The sequence below is a fragment of the Lissotriton vulgaris genome, unplaced genomic scaffold, assembly GCF_964263255.1.
Source record: "Lissotriton vulgaris unplaced genomic scaffold, aLisVul1.2 SCAFFOLD_721, whole genome shotgun sequence".
NCBI classification, from domain to species: domain Eukaryota; kingdom Metazoa; phylum Chordata; class Amphibia; order Caudata; family Salamandridae; genus Lissotriton; species Lissotriton vulgaris.
Window position 1 is genome coordinate 884221 of NW_028246456.1, and position 24792 is coordinate 909012.

General features: G+C 46.8%; 1 protein-coding gene across 5 annotated transcripts in view; it reads right to left on the reverse strand.

Moving 5' to 3' along the window:
* CYRIB (CYFIP related Rac1 interactor B) overlaps window positions 1-24792 on the reverse strand; it is a 259856-nt gene that overhangs the window by 214637 nt on the left and 20427 nt on the right. Inside the window, exons 2-4 of one of the 5 annotated variants that reach the window (XM_086949382.1) lie at window positions 20411-20446; window positions 4231-4313; window positions 3330-3412 (exon numbers count right to left, since the gene is read on the reverse strand). In XM_086949382.1, coding sequence (XP_086805508.1) covers window positions 3330-3402 — 73 coding nt within the window. In that variant the 5' untranslated portion in view covers window positions 3403-3412; window positions 4231-4313; window positions 20411-20446. Of the gene's footprint in view, window positions 1-3329; window positions 3413-4230; window positions 4314-20410; window positions 20462-24792 lie in introns of all 5 variants that reach the window. The other 4 variants (XM_086949383.1, XM_086949380.1, XM_086949381.1 and 1 more) reach the window with 4 other exon arrangements.

Sequence of the window (24792 nt, forward strand, 5' to 3'; positions counted from 1 at the left end):
CAAATAAGAATTCTGAAAGCTGCGATAGACTGCCATATACAGAATCATCACCATGGGACAAATTCACAGAAAGAAAACGTGTAAGCGACCGTTCCCCAAAATCAGGCCATGCACAATGATTACAGCCAACAGTTAAAAAGATGAAGAAGCATCTGACACACAAAAGGCACTACTTCACAAAACTGCCACTAATCAGCAATGGATGGAGCTCTGATCACATTTGGGCTCAGTGCAATCTGATTTGCGAACACTAAAAAATCTCTCTCCAAAAGAACTACGAAAATAATGGGGCTTTCAGAACGTCAGTGAAAAAAAGGTAGTCTCTGGACTTCAAGGTGACTTGGCCAATTGCAAAAAAATGCCTAGATAAATAATGACACTGTTACAGAAGAAAGATTAGGAGATGTAGAAATTACTGAAATTAAATGGTCATACTGAAAGTTGAAGGTGTGGCCAGAAGCAAAGAAGGATCAAGACAAGTAATACAAATTAGGAGAGATGGAGGAAAGAGTCAAAACAGGTGCTCGAAAGGAAGTGTAGCCCAGGGAAGGGCACATTAACTGATGCAAAAGCTGGGTTAAGGTGCTCCTCAAAGGATAATGCAAGAAGATTAGGCTAGCTGAACATGTCAACGCTGGCCAGATATGGTGGTGGCACTGCAGGATAGCAGTAGACACCTTGCCTATTCCCTCAGTATCTTCAGCCAAACATGATGTGTCTACTGTTCAGACTCTGCATTCTTTGTCGAAAGAGTGAGGGATCTATTCCATGCTGGAATAGACAGACAAAAGACCAAGTTTATGGGAAGGTCTGTTGGCTGGCATGCAAGACAATGTTACAACAAAATATTGATAGAGAAAACTATTAACCCTTTCCATGCGGCCGCGATTCCCCTGGTGTGCTGTAAACAGCACGAACAGGGGCGGGCCGTGACGAACCCCAGCCGTCATCAGCACACGAGCACCGTAGTGCATGACGGCTGGGGTTCGTCATCAGCAAGGAAGGGGTTAAATATAATCGCTCCAGAAAGAAAAGTAATTTCAAAGGAAAGTTCAGGTAAGTGAGAACATGATTTTTATGATTTTTGAGCACTGAATTCAAAGGGATATTTCTGTCGAAAAAAAGAATCATTTTGATTAGATTTTTAGTACAGGCTTGAGACTGGGTCAAGGATCAGGTTAGGTTTAGGGCTACAATTCAATTTAGGGCTACAATTAGAATGAGAAAAACTGTTACGGTTTGGGTTAAGGTTAAGCGTAGAGCTTGGTCTCAATTTATAGTTGGAGTTAGGATGAGGCTTAGGTCAAAGTTTAACTTTAGTTATAGTGAGGCACCTAGTAACAATATTTGTCCTATAGAGAAATATTTGCAACAGGTTAGTTGTGTCAGTAATGTTCATTAAGGATTTGTACTGATGGTGGATTTTCTGGGGATATTTTTAAATGCTAATCTCTAGAATAACAGATTTGTGACATGCTGCGTGCGTTTCAGCATTTGTACATTCCTGCCCACACCCAAACCCCTATAAATGCACTGATTTATATGTATTCAGACACTTCAACTGACAAAGTGAAACATTTGATAATCAAAACAGTAAAGAATGTAGGTGATTTAAAGCATATAAAAAACTTGATAAGACAAAGTACAGCAAAGAAGCATGCACAGCAATTAAGCATTCACAGCAATCAAGTTCCCTTACCTGTTGTACATTGTGCCATGCAAAATCTCATATGACATGAAAAAGGGAAGCCGATCTTTATCAATTTACATTTAGCACTTCGATCTACAGCAAGGCACATATTTATACAGACTGCCCAACCATCACCATCTTGAAATGACTTGGCGTATTGTCTTTAGTAGCAGTTTGAGGAAAACTGTGCTCATCACCATGTGCAATGTCAAATAATGTTAAAGGTTTGCATCATGGCACTTCGCTTTACTTTTCTGTGAATAGTCTCCATGAATAGTATAGAGGCTCTGTATGGTAGACATCAACATATCTGCCTCAACTATGCCTCCCTGTTGTAGTTCACTTGTAAGTCAGTGCTGGAAATCCAGATGCAAACAGTTTCCTGCATGATGACCAGTAATTCACCTCATTTTGGTCAGAGCAGTCGCTCAGACTTTTTTCTTTTATATCAGAGACCATTCAAGACCTTTCCTCTAAGGCTGGTAAGATAGGAACATTGACTGGATTCATCTCTATAACTTAACAATACACTGTGAATGATCTTGGTATTTTGTATGTGTGGACTCCTTAAGTTTACATATATCCCACAAAAGTGTATTTGAACACTGCATAGCTAATCGCATGGATGAGCTGTCATCTATTACCTGCATTATCTAAGGAAGAGGTCAAGCACAGCTTGCTCCGCTAAGTAATATATATATCTGATCAAGGAGTTCAATGAATGTAAAACACACAGCTAATTTGTACTACTTTGCATAGTCAGCCTATTCCTGCTCCTGTGTACGCACTGCCTACAAGGTTCAAAAGGTAAACCTAACCGAGAAACAGAATTATTTATCCACCATTTTGTGGGGTTGGGTAGTCTTTAATGATATCTGATAAAAGGTAAAAGTACCAGATATATTTACAATAAGATCTGAAATGTAATTTATTTAGGACTGTTCATAGTACAAACATATACATTGAAAAATATATTTTTCATTTTGTAGCTGTACTTCTAGGAGGGAAAGAAATCATTTTGCATGTACTCTTGCCAAAAGAAAAAACTTTAGCCTTCCTCAGAGTGGTTACCAATAAATGATCATGATCAGCAGGTGTGGCTTCCATCTGTCAGTACATGTATTTGGGGGATGTAAATCAGTTTTGGCAACACCTCTACGCTCGGAACATACACTCAAGTCAAAACAAAGGAATGTCATCTGTAGGTCATTGTGACTCCCTCCAAAAGGACCACGGAGAAGCCTGAAATGGTATTTGTACACAAGTGTTGATTATACATGTACACAGTGATGTGTTATCAGAACTTGTGGATGTCACAAAAGGAAGAGGGTATTTGTAGCGGTCAACAGTGCCTCTGCTATATCAACAACTCTAGCTTGATTTTCTGATAATAAGTAGCCTCAACCCACAAATGTAATGTAAAACACAAATGTATCATTTCACATCTATCCAGGTACACTGCAGATATGTCAAGGTATACTGTACAGAGTTCTTTATTACTTCGTAGTAGGTATTCCATGGAACTAATCACATTTCCGAATATAAAAGTCAGTAAATAGATGGCAATGTGCAAGCACGTTAAGAACAAGACAAAATTGCAGTCTACTGCAGACAAGAAGATATAGGAAAATCATCTCACTTTCAAAATCAAGGAAAAAATTTGGCCCCTGTTCAAGGTCTGTGCAAGTCAAAACTTTTAGAAGGTTCCCCATGTTAAGGTACCTGTTAAGACAAGAAAAAGAAAGAACATTTCCCTTTGTGAGTAAGAGCAGCCCAAAAGCAGTAGCACAACGTGTGGTTTGTGGAGAGAAAGGTAAGCTTATTATCTGTGACAGTCTGATTGATCTATATCACTGTCAAAAACCAACACTGAACCTGGTCATGCTATGCAAAATTGTTTAAAGAAGGCCCAAAATCCTAATCCTTCTGTGATACACGACGCGCAACACAGATGGATTATTTAGATAAATTAGTTGCAGCCCGGCACTCAAGCTTCAGTGGAGAGCATTTGTTGGAAGGGTTAACATAAAATAAATCCACCTCCATTACAACAATGGGATTAGGGTTATTAAAGCAAACCATTCAATTGCACAAATTTATCTCTTCAATGAATCTAATCTTTCCTCAAAATTTATCAAAAGCCTTACCTGCAACCATTTAAAAGAAAACATCATTACACTGTAAATGGTGTAACTAGCGTTTTCTTTCATGGTCATCCAATCAGCTCTGGAGATCCAAACAAATCCTCCACACTGAAATCTTTAGTGACAGAGCTTTAATGCCCAAAAATGCCACCTTTTTCCTACATTAATAAGTATCCATATGATTGAGCAACCAATGACCTTCCAGACTTTAAAAAGAAAATACAATTGTTAAACGAATGTGTTATCCACCGTTTAAAATAATATAAAATAATAATTATGGCACCCATGTCCAACAGTGGGTTCTAAATAGATTTGTCCATTTGCCTTAACTGCTGCAGAGATAGCTCACAGTCACGGTTTGAAGTGGACTTGCTGTGAAGGTCTGAATAGACTTACTTTCAAAATCCAAGAAAAAATGTGCTGCATTGTGGTCTATGTCTCTGGTTAGGACCTTAATGAGATTACCCATGCCAGCAAACCTACAAATAAAAATGGCAAAGTTGTTTAGTACTGGTGATTCTTTTCTGCCGGAGGATGGGTTTAATCAGTGGTGGCTTCTCTAGGGTACAACAACACGTGTTAGATTAGCAAACCACCATATAATAGTGAATGGATGGAACGGGCATTGTCACCCGGTGCACAGGAGATTTAATAATATTACTTTGGATGAGTTGAGACAATCACAATTAAACCAGAAATGTATTCCTTGTAGGGAGAAATATTCTGGTAGATAATGCCTAAGGAATGACTAAGCAACATATAACCTTGCACTGACCACATTATACTTTTTTTTTTATACGCTAAAAATAGACAAGATACTTACTTGTAACATTTTCTTATGCAGAGATCACAGAGTTGTGTGTCCTTTAGCCTTTAACTGTATAGCCAGAAGGAGACTAGGCAGGCCAGTTGGTTATTGATAAGGGGCTGGATGCTGTAAGAGCATCTACATAGATTCTTCAGCTATAAAAAGGTGCCCTTATACAGTATTTGCAAAGTGTCATTAAGACCCCCTCCCGGAACGCTCATGGCCTGCAGTGGCTGATCACCAGCGTAGAAAACTATTCCATCACCACCCAGGGTTTGAACATTATAAAGCAATATATATCAAAGAAAAAACACGAAGGTTAAAGCTTAGTTATAGTCAGGAAAAAGTTTTTCCCCTATACAAACCAAGTTTAGACTACACAAACTATAAAAATTAAAAGTTATAGTTAGAACTTTCATTTACAATGTATCCACCACCTTCAAATTCTTGTAAGTAGCAGTCCTCGTAACACACTCTTTTCAGCTTGATAGCCAGACAACAATAACTATAGCTCACCACTATCATGCACAGTGTTGTGACAAATAATGTAATTTGAGAGTTATAAATGTTATCAATGCTATGATTTCACAGGCGGTAGGATGCAAGGGTATGACCGTTGCACGAAAAAGGCATGAGTAATAGGTAATGTAGTATGAAGAGTGAGGTGACCAGACTGTTTGGAGGTGCACAACCTATAGTAATTTGAAGGTGGTGGGTAAATTATAAATTGAAGTTATAATTATCATTTTTTATGTTTGTAAATATCAAGTTGGTTTGGTATAGAAAGAATACGCAAGGCAATTCTTACTATAAATGATCCTTAACCTTTGTTTTTTTCATTGTATGTTAATGTTTTTTATTTTTTAATAGAAATGTGTTTTAATGGTTCAGGCGCCTTAACTCGGCGCTCAGCCGGTTCCTGTGTGAGGGGGCCACGGCACGGGCTGCCCTGAGGACCTGCTTCCGGTCAACCTACACTGGGGGCCTGGCCACCTCAGATGTCCTATCGTATTACCAGGCGTCCTATCGTATTACCAGGCATCCCACCTATTGGTTCTGAACGACTGGTGGTATGCAGACAGAAATGACCCCGCCTACCCAGTGGAGAGGGCTTTGATGGGCACAGCGTCCGTCCACACAATACTTTACTCGGCGCCTCTCAGGAAATCTCTACCATCCATCACACAGGTGGTTTTTCAGGTTTGGAAGCAGGCACTACGTAGGATGGGTTGGTGGAACATGCTAACCCAGGAGACCCCACTGTGGCACAATGGCCGACTACCTCAGTTGGACACACTGATGGGCTTCCGGGGATGGGACGCGATCGGCATCTCTACCTTAGGACACATTATGTCGGGGGCGTGCTTAAGTCCTTTGACGATCTGCGAGTAGAATTAGAGATGCTGAGAACTCAGTTCTATAAATATCTTCAATTCCGTCATGCTCCGACGCCATATATAGCGGGGTTGGATGACCTCCCATAATTTAGCCCGTTAAAGGCCAAAGTTTTTATGGGGGAGCTACCCGACAAGAAACTGTCCCGAATCTACCAAACCGTAGTAAGACACTGCTCCACCGATCTGCAGCACCTTAGAACAGCATGGGAACAAGATGTTAGGGACTTGGACGAGGAGGACTGGGTGGAGGCACTGGAGAGCCATAGGGGAGCTGCAATATCAACGCGCCTGCGACTCATACAATTTAGGTACCTACACCGCACATATTATACTAGGCGGCGCTTGTGGAAGGCGGGTCTGATTGCGTCCCCAGATTGCCTTAGGTGTGGGACGGAGGTTGGAACGTTACTACATACAGTGTGGGAATGCAGGGCGTTGCAGAGATTCTGGACAGGGGTGCTCCGGTGTTTGGACGAAGTCCTGGCCTGGGTACTTCAAAGAGACCCTAAATTGGCTCTGCTACATGTTATGGCTGGGGTGGGAGGTAATGGGTACAAGCGCCATTTACTTCTACTGGGATTAACATTAGCGAAGAGGGATATTGCGAGCTCGTGGAAGGCGCCCCAGGCTCCCTCACTAGTGGCATGGAAAAAGGGTATGGACTTCTGCATGGGGATGGAGCAGCCTGTCTTTGTGGCCAGGGGATGCCCGCGCAAACATTATAGGATTTGGAAGAGGTGGGCGGACTATCGCGGACTGGAGCTAGACCCACCACCAGAGGACACTACAGACCAGCCTCGGATTTAGCCGGACAATCTTGGCAACACTGTGTATTTATCGGTGCATGAGATGTATTGTGCACTGAAGGTGCTTTACTTGAACAGAGCAGGCAGCAGCGCATAGGGGGGGTGGGTGTTGTGGGTGGGATCGGGGAGGGGGGGGACCAGTTTGATGCACAATTGGTTTGCATTTTTTCCTCTTCCTTACTGCAACAAAAAAGAAAATGAGTGCATTTGTGCTTTGTTTAATGATGATGGTGATTGACTCTGGGTGACCGAGCATTACAGAATATATGCTTATTATGCACTCAATAAAAATTTGTTTAAAAAAAAAGAAATGCGTTTTAAATTGCATTGTGGATTGTCATAGATTGGAGTGTCAAAGTGGAGGGTAGTGTAGTACAGTGAAGCAGAGTGTTGAACAATCGAGTGGAGTATTTTAGAGTGGACTGTCATTGCGTACATAGGAGTAAATTGTTATACAGTGGATTGGTGTGTCATATCGTGGGGTGGGGAGTGCGCTACTGATTGAACAGCCAGGTCTTGAGTATCCTCCTGAAGGTCAGCAGTTTGTGGGTCTGTCGTAGGCTCAGTGGGAGGGTGTTCCATGTCTTGGCGGCGAGGTGAGAGAAAGATCTCCCACCGGTGGTTGTTCTTCGGATGCGCGGGACGGTGGCTAGTAAGAGGTCGGTGGAGCGTAGGTGGCGGTTGGGGATGTAGAAGGAGAGCAGTCTGTTGAGGTAGGCTAGGCCGGTCACGTGGTGTGCCTTGTTTGTGTGGGTGAGGAGCTTGAAGGATATCCTCTTGTTGACGGGGAGCCAGTGCAAGTTTCCCAGGTGGGGGGTGATGTGGCCGTGGCGAGGTACGTTGAGGATCGGTCATGCCGAGGCGTTTTGGATGCGTTGTCGTTTGAGGAGCTTGGTTGGGGCTCCCACGTAGAGGGCGTTTCCGTAGTCTAGTCTGCTGCTGACGAGGGCCTGGTTGACTGTCTTTCTTGCATCTGTCGGGATCAATCTGTAGATCTTGTGGAGCAATCGGAGGGGGTTGAAGCAGGAGGAGGAGACGGCGTTGACTTGCTTGGTCATTGAGAGCGTTGGTCGAGGAAGATTCCCAGGTTGCGTGCGTGGTCAGTGGGTGTTGGGGCTGCCCCCAGTGCCGTCGGCTACCAGGAGTCGTCCCAGGCTGAAGGGTTGGAGAAGAGGATGAGGACGTCGGTCTTGACCGAGTTCAGCTTCAAACGGCTGGTCTTCATCCAGTCGGCGACGGCCTTCAACCCTTCGTGGAGGTTGGCTTTGGCGGTGATGGGGTACTTGGTGAGCGAGAGGATCCGCTGAGTGTCGTCGGCGTAGGAGATTATGTTGATGTCATGCTGTCGGGCTATGTGTGCGAGCGGGGCCATGTAAATATTGAAACAGCGTCGGGCTGAGGGAGGATCCCTGGGGAACGCCGCAGATAATCTTGGAGGCTTTGTAACGGAATGGGGGTTGGCGGACGCTCTGGGTTCTGCCGGGGAGAAAGGAGGTGGTCCAATCCAGAACCTTGTCTCGGATCCCTGCGGTGCGGAGACGTGCGCGTAGTGTGCAGTGGCCGATGGTGTCGAAGGCCGCAAAGAGGTTTAGGAGGATGAGTGCTGCGGTCTTGCCGTTGTCCAGCAGGGTCCTGATGTCGTCGGTGGCGGCGATAAGGGCAGTCTCAGTGCTGTGGTTGCTGCGAAACCCTGACTGGGAAGGGTCCAGGATTCTATTTTCTTCGAGGTATCGGGTTAGCTGTCTGTTGACTGTTTTCTCAATGACCTTGGCCGGGAAGGGGAGCAGAGAGATGGGGCGGGAGTTCTTGAGGTCTCTTGGGTCTGCCTTAGGTTTTTTGAGTAGGGCGTTAATCTCGGCATGTTTCCAGATCTCTAGGAAGGTCGCAGTCTCGATGGAGGACGTTGCACAGGTAGGGTGTGATGGAGCTGCTTGCTCTGTTGAAGACGTGGTGCGGGAATGGGTCTGACGGAGAGCCGGAGTGGATTGTGCGCATGGTCTTGGTGTCATCGATACTCACGCTGGCCCAGGCTAGCAGGGGGTCGTGGTCGATGGTGTGCACAGAGTCTGTTGTGTTGCTGTCTGTTGGGGATGTCTAGGTGTTGAAGCGGTTGTGGATGGCTGCTATCTTGTGGTGGAAGAAGGTGGCGAGGGAGTCGCACAGGGCTTGCAACGGCGGGATGTCGTTGGTGTTGGAGCTGGGGTTGGAGAGTTCCTTCACGATGTTTAAGAGCTCCTTGCTATTGTGTGCATTGTTGTCGAGGCGGTCTTTGAAGGAGGTCCTCTTCGCCGCCCTGATGAGGTGGTGGAGGTGGATGCGGATGGCGTCCTTGTGTGCTGCGTGGCTGTCGGGAGTTGGTTCACTGTGCCATTTCTTCTCTAGTTTCCGGCAGGCTTGCTTGGAGGCTAGGAGTTCTGCGGTGAACCAGCTGGCCCTCTTGCTGATGTCTCTGTGGGGGGGTTTCTTCAGCGGGGCGAGGGTGTTGGTGCAGTCCTCGATCCAGCATCTGAGGCGGTGGACAGCGTCGTCGGTGTTGGAGGGTTCGGTGGGTGGGCTGAGAGTGAGGTTTGCGTGTAGTTGGTCTTTGGTGATTTTGCTCAAGCAGCGGCGGGGGATCTTTTGGGTGCGGTGGTGTGTGATGGGTTTCTGGAAGGCAAAGTGGATGCAGCGGTGGTCGGTCCAGAGGAGTTCCGTGGTGTTGCTGACGGAGACGTGCAGGCTTGAGGAGAAGAAGGGGTAGAGTGTGTGGTCGGCGGAGTGGGTGGGCGTTGCGACGAGTTGCTTCAGTCAGAGGTTGGTGAGGTTATTGATCAGGGTTGTGGAATTGTTGTTGTTCTCAAGGTGAAAGTTCAGGTCTCCAAGGAGGATGTAGTTGGTGGAGGTCAGGGCGTGCGTGCTGATCAAGTCGTCAATGGAGTCGCTGATCTAGGGGCGGGGTCCGGGGGGGGGGCGGCAGACTAGGGTGCCTCTGAGGGTGGAGTTAGGGTCTGTGTGGATCTGGAAATGCATGTGTTCGGCTGTGCTGAGCGCGTCGTCGGTGCTAGTCGAGACCCTGATGCTGTTCTTGTGGACGATGGAGATTCCTCCTCCAACTATGTTGGTGCAGTCTCTGCAGGTGATCTTGTAGCCATCTGGGATGGCTTTGGCGAGGTCAGGTGCGGAGGAGTCGTTAAACCAGGTCTTTGCCTGGAAGGCGATGTCCGAGAATGTTGTGTCGAGCAGGTCCCAGAGCTCGACGGCATGCTTGCGTGCGGAGCAGGTGTTCAGTAGTATGCATCGGAGGTGGTTGGGGTCTTTCTTGGCGGGTGGTTCATCGGCTCGGAGGCTGGTGTAGCTGCAGTTCCGGCAGGTGAAGGGGCCCGTGTGTGCGTTTCGGGGTGGCCTTGAAGCAGGTGTGGCTCCGTCTGGAGTTGAGAGAGTGCAGAGTGATGACGTCGTAGTGGCGGCAGTTGTTGTGGTGGGTGCGGGAGCCAGGGGTTCTGGCGCTGGGCGCCGTTCCAGGCACAGACGAGCTTGCCTTAGGCACGCCTTTGGCGCGCCAGCGGAGCAGCCGGCATATATGGGGAGGTGGGAGGGAGGAACAGCTGGGGGGGGGGGGCAGCAAATGAGCAGTTGACAGTCAAGGGGGCGGGGCCGCAGGGGCAAGGGCAGTGAGGGACAACGAAGGTAACAGAAGAAAAAGGGGCCCACTATGGCGCCAACCTGGACAAAGGACATGGAAGTCTCCTCCCGTCTATCCAGCCCCTCCTCTGGGAGGGACCGCTGAGTCATCCTAACCTCTTTCTTAGGGTATAAAAGGGCTTATCTGTGGGTGGGTCCTCAGATTCATCGGGGGACAAGACTCAAGCCTGAAACCACATCACTCTACGACTGTCTAGACACTTGGACTTCGCCTGGAATCGAGACTGCATCACCGACGACTCCTGCTGATACTGGTCTAGCTATTCTGCAAGTCGTCTTCATGGTCTGTGTCTGTGCTTTTTCCATAATCTTTAACAGACCTGTGGGCATCAAGGACACCAGATGTAATCTCTCTCGGAGCGAAGGAGTCACTCCCCTGCATCTGCAGGCACTGTGACAAAGCTGACCGGTCTGCTGCTCCTAACGTCACATGGACTTCGAAAGGCCCAGCCTCACAAGTGGTGGTTCTGTAACACCCTCGAGGCCTGACCTGACCAAACCCCACTGCACTGCGTCAACTTACCATTGCCACGGATTGTTGGCTCTGCATTCCAAAGATCTTTGGGCTGCAAGAAGCTCCATTCTCCAGTATCTCTTCCTGCCAAGAAACTCGTCCTCACTGCATCCTCTGCACTGTGGGCCACCTTCTTTGGTGAGCTGCTAGAGGTCCTCTTGCGAGTCTGATGCATTTTGCCTGTGGGTCCTCTCAAGGGTCTTCTCTTGCTTCAGTGGGCTCCCCTGCCTGCTCAGGGCCTGCTTTGACTCTCCTGCACTTGGTGAGTCCCTTGGTCCTTGCTGGCCCCAACATTGCTCCTTCATCGTTTTCCACATCGGTTGCTGCTGCCAAAGCTTGTTGGTGCTCCTGCCGGACACCGACCCCCCCTGGTTCTCAACTGCCAACGCAACGTGGGAAGGCTCGAGAACATCTCCTGGTCTTCCTCAGCGTCGCCTGGTTCTCACAGTTGCAGTGACAAGGTCACCGTCATCACTCCTGCAAATTTCGTCATCAGTGGTCATTGCCCTTCCGTGCCTTCTGGTCAACTCCTAAGTGGTATAGACTCTGTCCCCTCTGCTTGCAGGTTTTTCTCTTAAAGAATCCTTCCCTGGATTCCATCGGACTCTTGCACAGTCTTCACCAGAAGCATCTTTTCTAAAGTCGACCATTGTGGTCTATGGCGGTTTCAGACATCACTTTGCACCAATGCACCTGGTTTCCCTGGTGTAGGTATCCTGGTTCCTGGGGTATCCACGGGTGGGGTGACTCTCCAACCTTCTGGGTTCCACAGAGTTTCATCTGAGTCCACTGGTAAGGGTCCTTCTACAAAACTGAAACCACGACTTTCTTGTTGACTTCTATTGAGTATGCAGCTGTGTTTCCACTCTGCACACAGACTCAGTGGAGTTCCTGGGTACTTACCTTGGATGGTTCCTCGGGACTACAGCTCTTCTGATTCTCCCTGTCCAAGTCCCGACTTCATATGCTAAGAAAGGGGAATGCGAATTGGGACTGGTTTGGTCTCCCCCAGGAGATCACTGTGCATTGTGCTTACTTACCTATTTACAATTGAAGCATTGTGTGTATTTGTGTTGATATCTACGTGTAGGAGATATACCAATGTGTTAGTGAGTGTTGTAGAATGAATGGAAATTTTTATAAGTACCCTGTGTGGTTCTTTCATTTAACCTACAATACATGATTAAATCTGGTAAAACAAGTTGCTTAACACTCTCTGGAACCAAGCCTGAAGGTTGCTCTCAACCACTACCACTTCGAGAACTTTCTAAGGTTGTCTAAGACCCCTAAAATCAACATACAGGTGGTCTGGATTAGTGCAAGCTGATTCACTTTAATAAACGTGCACCATATACTAAGCCAGCCTCCTAAACATACCCAACATGGATTTGTTTTACGTTGCGAAGTGTACAGGGTATGCATCTACAACACACATGCAGCTAACACCACATTTCAGACTTTGGCTAATAGAGTCACCGGACTTTAAAAGTGTTGACTAACTATTACAGATCATTCCATATTCATCCAGCAAGCTTGCTTGCTTGCTTAGTTTTCAGAAACCATGCCACTGGATGTACAACCTTAAGGTAATGGTTCTAAATCGGTGTACTACTATATTTTGTTGTTTAACTTCAGACGGGGGTGGTGGGGGAACTCAAACATCCCGGATAATACCGGCTGACATGGGAGTTTTAGGGGTTTTATTTGGTGACAAGGGAGCCTGATCGTTTACTGCAGGAAGATGAGATCTATGGTCATACTTTGATGATGAGCAAGCCGCCCCTACGGCCTAGGATGCCAAGCTGCAGGAGATACATAGGGGCAAGTCTTCAGTACTTTGCTATCAAATACACTAAAGATCCATCAGAGGAGAAGTTGGGATGGATATAGCCGTAAAATCACATAGGTCCCTGTTAGAAGATATATGAGAAGTGCTGCTCTGCCAACCGCTGCCTAATTTTTTCATTCCTCCTGTTAATGGTTACGTGTTTATTGATCACCATATCGCTGTAGCTTATTTACCTAAATATAGGGATGTGCAGCTCTTATAGCATTTTGACTATAATACATGCTCTGGCATGCACCTCCTACAGGTTTTCAACCATAATGATATACTGTATATATGACGTATATGCTCGTACTGTTTACTGCTGCTAGGTGTATCCCCCAAAAAAAATAAGTTAAAAAAAAGTTGTTTAACTACAACTTATAGTTAAGATTTCCTTAAATGATAAGCTACACAATTGCCTACACATCGGTTTTATGCCTTTCTCATTGAAAATCATGCTTTTCTATTCCACCCATCTACTGAACAGGTGCTCATGGTTAATTCCTGGGCATGCCAAGGATTTTTCAATCATTTCCCACATTGCCACTACCTTTTAAGGTCTAATTGATCACTTTAGTGTCCTCTTCTAACAACCTGAAAACCGCAGCGATCTTCCTTTCTTGCAGCCTTACACCTTTACCATGTCGTCTTCGATTGCAAATGCTACTTACCAGTATGCATCTGTTCTTGGCATGTAGGGCTGCTGACATTCATATCTGTGCATAGATCGCCGCCTAGTGTTGGGTCCGGATGATTGCACATTGTTGTCCTGGAAGAGTCTTCGAAGTATCATGAGATAGGTGTCTCCTCCCCTGGACTACAGTGCGCATAGGCATCGCCTCCATCCCCAGATTGTTTTTAGCCATTGGCAGAGATGGAGTGAAGTATGTGAGTGATGAATATATATATATATATATATATATATATATATATATATATATATATATATATATATATATATATATATATATATATATATATATATATACATATGAATGATACTGCAGCTGCTACAGGCGCCGGGGAGGAGGGCGGGCGATATGAATGTCAGCAGCCCTACATGCCAAGAACAGATGCATACTGGTAAGTAGCATTTGCAGTTCGAGGCATGTGGGCTGCTGAATTCATATCTGTGCATAGAATACATAGCAGTCCCTCCATTAGCGGCGGCCGCCCGTGCCAGCTGCAGCAGTCTGGAAAAGTGTTTTGAGAACAGCCTGAACAACAGCTGCCTGCTGTTTGGAATGCACGTCTACACAGTAGTGTTTAGTGAAAGTATGTGTGGTAGACCATGTGGCTGCTCTACAGATATCTTCTAAGGGAATGTTACCTAGGAAAGCCATAGAGGCCCCCAACTTCCTGGTGGAATGGGCCCTCGGTGGGATAGTGAGAGTGCGCTTAGCTTTAGCGTAACAGATCTGAATGCATTTCACGATCCACCTAGCGATCCCCGCTTTGGAGATAGCGTTTCCCTTGTGGTGTGTGGCAAAAGCAACAAAAAGCTGCTTGGTTTTGCGAAAATCTTTTGTCCTGTCTACATAGTACATCAAGGCTCTCTTAACGTCAAGGGTGTGGAGCATCCGCTCCGCCAGAGTCTCTGGGTTTTGGAAAAACACCGGCAACTCAATTGTCTGGTTTATGTGGAATTGAGATACAACCTTGGGTAAGAATTTAGGGTTAGTGCGGAGCACAACCCTGTTAGCATGCACCTGGAAGAAAGGTTCTTGAATGGTGAGCGCCTGCAGCTCGCTAACCCTCCGTAGCGATGTAATTGCTACGAAGAACGCAACCTTCCAAGTTAGAAACTGAAGCTCACAAGAGTGCAGTGGCTCGAAGGGAGGACCCATCAGCCTTGTAAGAACCACATTGAGGTTCCATTCCGGAGCTGGTGGTGTCCGTGGTGGAATGACCCTTTTGAGTCCTTCCAGAAAGGCCTTGATAGCAGGGACCTTAAAGAGTGACAGGTGTTGCCTATTCTGGAGGTATGCCGCCATAGCAGACAGGTGAATGCGGATGGAAGAGTATGCTAAATTGCATTGATACAGGTGAAACAGGTAACAAATGATGTTTTGAATGGAAGCATCTAGCGGGTCAATATTGTGGTTAACACAGTAGATGACAAACCTCTTCCATTTAGCTGCATAACAAGCTCTAGTAGTGGGCTTCCTTGCCTCCCAAATGATGTTCATGCAATCGGGAGGAAGATTGAGGTAGCCAAACTCTAGGACTTCAGGAGCCAGATCGCCAGGTTGAGCTGCTGCGGGTCTGGGTGCTGAATGTCGCCATGATTCTGCGTCAGAAGGCTGGGGGTGAGATGAAGCCTTTGATGCGGTACCACGGAGAGTTCCAGAAACGTGGTGTACCATGGTTGGCGAGCCCACGTTGGAGCAACCAGGATGAGAGTCATCGAGTGCTGCCTGAGCTTGCGTGCCACCAGCGGTATCAGAGGTGCTGGGGGAAAAGCGTACGCAAATCTGCCTGACCAGTTCATCCACATCGCATTGCCCTGTGATTGCGGGTGTGGGAATCTGGCGGCGAAGCTTTGGCATTTTGCGTTCTCCCTTGTGGCGAACAGGTCTATCTCTGGATGACCCCACTTTTGGAAGTACGGTTGGAGTACTGATGGATGTATCTCCCACTCGTGCATTTGATGGCTGTGCCTGCTGAGCAGATCCGCCATCTGATTGTCCTTTCCCGGGAGATGCTCTGCCATGAGGAAGATGTTACTCTGAATGGCCCACTTCCACATGCTCTGAGCCAGATGAGACAGCTGCGGAGAGTGTGTGCCTCCCTGCTTCTGAATGTAGTACATGGCCGTCATGTTGTCCGTCCGGATCAACACGACTTTGTTGCACAGATGTACTGTGAACGCCTTTAAGGCCATGAAGATTGCCATCAGTTCCAACACATTGATGTGCATCTTCCTTTGCTGTAGTGTCCAGAGTCCCTGCACTGTGTACTGGAGTACATGCGCTCCCCATTCCTGGAGAGAGGCGTCCGTTGTCAGGATAATCTGTGGCACAGGCTCTTGGAATGGTCGGCCCTTGCAAAGGTTTTGTGGATTCCACCAATGCAGAGAGTTGTATGCCCGACCGCTCACCAACACTAGGTCTGTCAGTTGCCCATGAGCCTGAGTCCACTGACGTGCAAGGCACTCCTGAAGCGGACGCATATGTAGTCTCGCGTGCGGGACAATGGAGATGCAGGAGGCCATCATGCCTATCAACTGCATGAACACCTTCGCTGGAAGCGAGTGCTGAGGTCTGAATCGTTGGATCAGCGTCTGGATACTGGCGATTCTCACTGAAATTGGCTGCGCAGTGGCAGCCAGAGTATTGATTGTCGCGCCCAGATACTGTCGCACGTGGGCGGGCTGGAGATGGGACTTTGGATAGTTCAGAGAGAATCCCAGATCGTGCAGGAGATGAATGGTGCGTGACACGTGGTCGACTCACTGCTGTTCTGTCTTTGCTTGAATGAGCCAGTCGTCCAATTAGGGGTAGACGTGGACGTTCTGGCGACGGAGATGCGCCGCCACAGTCGCTAGGCACTTTGTAAATACCCTTGGCGCCATGGTGACCCCGAACGGCAGAACCCTGAACTGGTAATGCTGGTCTTGAATCGTGAATCTGAGATACTTCCTGTGGGAAGGATGCAGGGGGATATGAAAATATGCATCTTTCAGATCCAGCGTAGCCAGGAAGTCCCCCTGCTGAAGCAGAGGGAGAACTTGCTGCAACGTGAGCATATGGAAGTGCTCCGAGAGAATGTACCAGTTGAGGGGCCTGAGGTCCAGGATGGGCCTGAGGGATCCGTCCTTTTTGGGAATTAGGAAATACAGGGAGTAAACCCCTGTTCCCCTTTCCTGCAATGGAACGAGCTCCATTGCCCCTTTTTGCAGCATGACTAGAACTTCCTGCTGCAACCAGGTCAAGTGCTCGCCGGACATAGGACGGCTCCTTGGGGGTATGTTTGGTGGAATGGAAGTAAGTTCCAGACAGTAACCGTACTGGATAAGAGACTTGACCCACCTGTCCGTGGTGATGGATCTCCACGCGGGCAGGAACTGCTGGAGTCTCCCCCCGACCGGTGTTGTATGGTCGGGGGGCAGTGACAAGGCGTCACTGCTTGTTGGCGGTGGTGGACCTGGAGCTGTTGTTTCCACGTCCCCTGCCCTTGACGTTATTGCCTCTGTAGCCACCTCTACCCTTGTTGTTGTACGAGGTCTGGGTGTTACTTTTGTAATACTGTGTGGACTGCGATGCCTGACCCCTTGAGGTGCCTCTGGAATTGGAGCGGCGAAAGGAACCACTCCGAAACTGCTGAGACTGGAGGGCCCCCATAGACTTGGAAGTGTCCGTATCTTTTTTCATTTTTTCCAGCGTCGCATCCACCTCAGGGCCAAACAGGTGGTCAGGATTAACTGTTTGGTTCAGTATTGTCGTTTGAATATCGGGCTTGAACCCTGAAATTCTAAGCCAAGCATGCCGCCTAAGCAACACACTGGTGTTGACTGCCCTGGAGGCTGTATCGGCCACATGCAGCGCACATTTTATGGATGCGTTTGTGATGAGCTTTCCTTCCTGAATCAGCATTTCCCCTGCCTCCTTGTACTGGTCAGGCAAGTGTTGCAGTAGTGATTCTAAGGTGTCGTAATGAGCCCTATCATAGCGTGCAAGTAGGGCCTGTGTGTTTGAGATTCTCCAAATATTAGCTGCCTGTGCAGCAATTCGTTTCCCTGAGGCCTCGAAGATTTTGGACTCTTTGTCTGGGGGAGGAGCGTCACCAGTGGTCTGCGAGTTCGCCCTCTTCCGAGCGTTGGATACAACCAACGAGTCCAGTGGCAAGTGTCCCTTGATGTATGTAGGATCCGAGGGCGCTGCCTTATATTTTTTGTCAATGCGAGGGGTGACGACACGCGCCCGGGTGGGCTCCTTGAAGACCTCCGTTGCGTGTTTAAGCACCCCCTTAAGCATTGGCAGTGTTTTGACTGACTTTTCCGCCACTGAGAAAGTGTCAAATAAAAAGTCCACATCCACAGGGTCCGAGTGCAGCTCGACATCGTGGTTAGCCGCAGCTCTCTCGATCAGAGCGTTGAAGGCCGCTGAGTCCTCCGTCGGTGACGTTTTGGCCGCAAAAAGCTGCGTGTCCTGGCCCGACTGCGGGTCCTCCGCGTCGCCTCCGGCCGACCAAGGTTCGTGCTCCTCCTCCGGGTCCGAGTACGCCGGATAGTTGTACTCGGCATCTTCCTCGTCAGCATCGCCTGCGGCGGAATGCGTCGGCAAGTGTTCTAGGGCTTGTGGAGACATAGGTTCTGTCGGGGCCGAAGTTTCCGCAGAGTCCCTCTTATTTTTGAGAGGGATCCGAAAATGTTCCAACACCGGCTCAGTGGTGATTTTTCTCTTGAGGAGAGATAGTTTCCCAGTATTGGCGTTGATGATGACCTCTCGACGCTCCTCCTCAGCAAGCGGCTGGAGCCGAAGCTTCGACACCACCAAGGCTGTTTTCGGTGTCAATACCTCCTTCGAGGGCCCGCCATGTTTCGGCGCGAAAGCCTTCGGCGTCGACTTTGGCGGCAGGGTAAAACGGATAGGCGTTTGCGCCTTCGCAGGCTTCGGCGTGTGCTTAGGCGCCACAGTGTCCTGATCAGGAACCACATTGTCCTTCCGTATTCGCTGCAGGGATTCCGCCACCTTCTTTGTCAAGGCAGGAGAGGGCTTGACCGGCTCGAGCGATCTCCCCGAGTCGGGAGTCGGATCGATGGCAGGCACCTTCTTCGGGGCCGACACCTCACGCGCCTTGTCCCAAAGGCCCGGCGCCGGCCGTGCCCGGGTCGCGTCGTCGCCCTGACGCTTCTTCGGAGCCGTCTTCGGGTCCTCGACCCCCTTCGCGCCGACGCTGCCGCGTCGGTCGCCTTCGACGCCGACCCCGAGGGCTTCGGGTCGGCCATCTTGGCGTGGCTCTTCAAGTCGGCCATCTTGAATTTTTTGGAAGTTGACGCCTCCAGAACCTTCTGCCCTAGCGCAACTTTCACTTTCGGTTTCGAAACCGAGGAAGCGTGACCAGATGGCTTCACTTTCGTTTTCTTCAACGGGAGTGGCGCCTCAGAAATGTCCGTGACCGGGCCCGGAGGCGGGGACGTAGGACTTATAAGTAGATCTTGGGTAAGGCCCGAAGGCGATCCCTCGACCTGGGCCGTATGAAGGGGATTGACCCCCGAGTCTGGTTGGGGATGCTCCTCCTCCGAGCTATCCCCTACGGTGGCAATAGCCCGATCGTCGTCCCCTACCTCGTCGGCGACTTCGTCAAAGTCCTCATCACCCGCGTCGTAGGCATCCCCTTCGGACGCGGGACTAGATTCCGAACCTTGTACGTCGTCTTCGTCTCCAACAGATTCTTGGAATATGTCGTCTGGTGGGGGCGCCGCGGTAGCCGAGAACTTGGCCTGGAGCCTATTGGCCCGACGAATCTTGAGAGTTTTCTTGCACCGGAATTTCTAACACGCCATGCAGCTGTCTTCGTTATGATCCGGTGACAAGCAGGTATTGCACACGGGGTGCACGTCGAGGTGTGAATATTTGGAGTTACACACCGGGCACTTCTTAAACGGTGTTCGCTCCATAGCAGAAGTGTAGTGTAGTGTAGGCCCGTCCGCGCCGAAAGCACGCGGAAGGGTAGCAAGAGTTCGGAGCTGAGAGTCAGATAAGAAACCCGAACGCAACAATATCGACGCTCAGCCTAAAGACCTTCTGGTCTCGAGTAGAAGTTGAACAACTATCGGTTCCGACAGAGGGAACCGAAACACATCCGAACCCAATGGCGGAAAAAAACAATCTGGGGATGGAGGCGATGCCCATGCGCACTGTAGTCCAGGGGAGGAGCCACCTATCTCGTGATACTTCGAAGACTCTTCCAGGACAACAATGTGCAATCATCCGGACCCAACACTAGGCGGCGATCTATGCACAGATATGAATTCAGCAGCCCACATGCCTCGAACTCTAAATATACACCTTCAGTGTGCGTCAGATTTTCTCTTTTCTATGCCAATAACAATAGAGGGAAGATTGCTGGGGTGTGGTCATACTTTTGAATATATGGATAACAGTCTCCCAAAACATTGGGGTAATCAGTGTCCAGTTGTCATACATATACTTGCTTCCTCCTAGGTAAGCAGCAGGGATGTTGGCAACAGGTCGAGTATTCATCAATGGAACATTTCAAAGCATTAGTTAAGCAAAAGTAAATCACAGTGGGTAGGGGGGTGGGATGAAATATTAGGATGATGTTGGAGATCATTAAATAAACTTTCTGCCAGGTAAAAAAAAAACAAGGCACTGGCAAGAGCACTTTAGGCAGTTTCACGATACAGGGCAAGTGGACAACAGCATTAGATGAAAACCTTATTTCAAATTACCCACTTCATTTGAAGATGCAATTTGTAACTGAAAATTACACTGCATTGATTTTAGACATTCTGCATGACATGCACATATTAACAGTTCATTTCTAGACAATTTTAACGTGCGTTGAAAAGCTCACCTAAAGCCAGTCCCGAAGTTTTGTGTGCACCACTATCTGCAATAAAAGACACTGATAAATCAAAATGTAACAATTATTTAAAGTCCAAAGATTCACTGAAAGAGGCACGTTAAATTGTAATACCACAAACAAAGCAACAACCTTAATGAGCAAACTCTTCCACTGACCAACTCACAAAAATTACCAACTTCCAAAAAAAGTACTGTCTTATCTAAAGGCTGTATAACTGTCATAGACAGCTTAATCTGACCACAAAATAAGACACTCCACAGGGTGGTCCGACAGGGACTGCCCTTCACACACAAGAATGCTAAACATGGTACATAAGAAACTAATGAATAATAAGAGTGCAATAGTTACACAAGAGTTTACAAATGGGATAAAAAATTCTAGCCATTAATATTGCGAAAACAATTTTCATTTAGTTAAAACAGGGCCCTATTGCAGGGACAATATCATACATGAACTAAACAATTCTGGTGTGTGGTCAACACACAGCTATCGATGTATGTGAGCAACCTGAAAGACCAGTTTAGAATGGATTGGGTTAATTTCAGAAAGTTTTCGGTACTGTGGTGTTCTCGAAAGTAAAAAAAATGAAAAAATACAAAAAGTGCCACACTATTGATTTTTGGGGGTAAGAAGGGGTTTTCCCCTATTTGGAGGGGTGTCTGGAACATCATTTTTTTAAGTTGCATAGGAATTGACCCAACATGGAGAATGGCTGCTGCATTTGCGGCCTGGCAGTAGACAACAAACACACAAAAGGTGATAGAGAATGCTTGAAATAAGTCTAACCACTGCCAATCGCTTGGGGTAGCATTCCAACCCATCGTTCTTTTGTCCACCATGCCACCTCAGATTTGAACAAGCCATAGGCAAATCAGTCGATTTGAAGTAAAATCTTTATTCAGTTCAACACAATTGATCATAAAAGATACAACAGTAAAAATGTAATTAAAATCACTTCAGAGTAATGAAAACATAAAATGGCAGTTAGTCAACAGTTGTAAGCAAGGAGTGCAGCGCATAGCTAGGCCTGCTATAATTCTAAGTATGTTTCAATAAAAAGGGAAATAAGCACACTTAAAGACTTAAAAACAATACAATAAGATCAATAACCTGCATATAGGCCACATAGTGACTTAGAGAATGGGACTTTCCTAGTACAGGCTGCCCCCCCCCATAAAAATGAGGCGATATTAAAACAAAATTGCAAGTCCTTCAGCAGGCTTAGGAATCCTCCATGGACTGGTATGTGACCCGAGCTACTGCCAGTGGCTGAGAATAATTTAAGCATTCCATCCATTAAGTTGTTTTTCATGTTGCACTAAGAGTAAAATAAGGCACAACTTGCCCTCCTCAAGACTGTCTATTCTTTTTGAGAAAAAGGAAAAAATAAGTCGCCCAATTTTTAAGAACCATGAAGTTGATCTTGTTGAGAAGCATTTGCTATTTTATTTTCAATGAAATATTTTTACATAGCAATTGCTAGTATAAGATTCTTCAGTTAATTTCAGAGGAAGTGCCCACAATATGAATGAAGAAGTGGTCTGAGGGGTGTTGATTCGTCAAATATCAATAACTTGGGCAAAGATGATGCTGGGATTTGTTACTGGGCTAAGTTTTCTGTTAAGCATTTGCAATCACTTACTTGTTCTAGTTTCTTTTTTACATGAATTGGTAAGATAAGTTTCTTTCAAAGAAATTTTAAATTAATTTCTTTTGCAACAAGTTTTTTGCACGTAAGAGGACCAATTTGGCATTGGGCAACTATAACCACTGATTGGTTCTCATTTTTAGTATACAAACTGGTACAAATTGTCTTTAAAAAAAAAAAAGTTTAAAAATATTCTCAAATTTGTATTTTTAAAATGTAATTTCTTGGAAAATAAACTACAATGGTGTGTGTGGAACAAACTTCTTCAGAGGTTGGGAAGGTGGGAGATATACAATACTCACACTTGACAATGCCGCGTTTCTATTCTCACACAAACACATTAAATAAGACTACCTTCTAGCTAAACTAACTAAAAAGAATTTAAGTACCATATTACCTCAAGCAGAGTAAAAACTGATGGTCATACCCAAATTATTTCAGGATATGCCTTTAGAAATTTTATTTTGGCAGGCATTCTCCAGTCATCATTCAGTCCAGAGATCAGCGACTTTCAGAGTTGCCCCTAGAAGCAATGGCCAAATATAAGAAAGACTACTTTGCACACAAGGCATTGCATCTGAATAAAACAAAAAGAATCCACACATGTATGTTATTGGGGTTGTCCCTACAATGGTGGGGAACACACAGTGTTCTTTAAATAACCCTCACACACCAAAGGACCCTTGGTGTCATGCTTCATCATTCGGGTCTTCGCATCCCTCTACGGAATGCGGCGTGCTACTAACCGACGATTACGTGGGAGCAGTTTAAATTTAGGCTATGTGTGGTGTGTGAATGGGTTTGAATGTTAAGTGAGTAGTGGGTTCGAAAAAGTAAAAAAAGTGAACATTAAAAATTACCTGGCATGTGAGGTCTAAACGTTTTAATGGGCCTCCATGCCAAAACTGTTAAAAAAGGTGAAGTCGAGGTATTTTGTATGTCAATGTACAACACCTCATGTGTGCCTCAACATGTATCGAAGCTAGGCTTCTTCTTCAGAACGGGGTGCACAGATCCCCACCTTACTCACGTCGTGCTGTCACTAGGCGCAAATATAAAACTCAGTTCTGTTTAATTCAGGCTAATATGTGCCTACTTCTTTATTTACAGATATCTGCAATGTATACCTGAAAGAAATGTGGGAAACAGAACACAAAAAGGAGCATATGGCATACAATAGTGAAATATCCAACATGCTGGTTCAGTGACCTAGAAAAAAGTGAGAGCAGCACTGTCTAGACAAAATATGTCATCCTATTCCTGTGAGGTCCCTGTAAAAAAAGAGACGAACACAAGACACGCACACACATCTAACATAAAACACACGCTCTATTTGAATATCTTTTTAGATGGAGAAGTGTGGCTCACTGGTTAAAGGAGGCAGACCTGGAAGCAGAGGTCAGCCCGGGACCAGAGTTCAATTCCCGGCTCGGCGGGGTCTTGAGTCCTAAAATGTCCATGGACTAGACAATTCTCGCTCCAGTGCCTACTCGATTCACGGGTTCACACTCTGCGACTCTGGGCAATAGCTTGCTTAATCTCCACTACGGCCCCTCGTGGCGGGATGCCTGGCTTTCACCTTACGGATACCCTGCCGGGGTTATCTCACAGGGGAATACCAGGACGGGTTCCCTAAGCAAGCGCTTAGAAACCGCTCGGTGATTTGCGCTATATAAATTCCTGTACATTTACATTTACACATGATGATATGCTCTGGGATATAAATAAATCAATGTGGTTCAACGTCAAAAGATCAATTTATAGTGCATTCTTGCTGCCAAACTAATGGTTAACATCATGAGCCTTCAGGACGGGGGGTTGTAGTGCTTAATAGCATCCTGGAAAGAAGCAGGCAAAAACAATCAAAATCATAGTCCAGCTTGCCCTTGTATTACTCACGTAGCGAAAGATGACCCTGTGATCAATCTCGGCTATGCCGTTCTCACTAAAGCAGGAGAATCCCTGTGCTTGACTGCCCCCGACCGCTGCTCCGTCGATCATGTGAGTGGCCTGGTTGTCAACCTTTAGGTACAACCTTCAATTACCGTTAACTAGTGAAAACCGGGGAGCCATACAAGGGATAGTATTGACATTTGGCACATGCGCAAAAGAAAAGATGCATCACGCGCCTGAGCTTTGGGAAAAACAGTAGTGGACCGTGGTTGCGCATGCGCAGAATGAGCTGCGGCGCGTTAGTTACCCACAGATATTCTTCTCTTGCCTGCTTTTCACCTTAGTACGGTATTGTTATGGTAAATAAACTGAGTGAACAGCATGCCGTTAGTGAGTACAGCTAATGGATATTGCTCAACGCGGAGCACAAGGGTAAAGGGGCGGTGGTTTGCACATATCGGACCTTTTACAGGTAATCCTTTGTGACGCTAGTTTTTCAAGGTATAAGACCACATTTAGGCCACAAACCCATTGAGTTAGGGCAGTGATAAATACACATATACTAATCGTACCAAAAGTGGCACTTTAGTGGCAAAATGGTATTGCATCTTCCTATGTGGAAAGGTGTTTACAAAGCACATTGTGACTCTATACAGTGCCCATGGGGAATTCAGGTTGGGCTGAGTGGCCTTGATGCATGGTTTTTTGACACCCTATAGATAAATGAAGGATGTACCACCCCTGACCAAATAATGGGAGCAGAACCCATATATTCGTGTGTCGTACTGAGGAGCGGATAATTGGTATAGGTTGGAAGGAAGCCAACCTG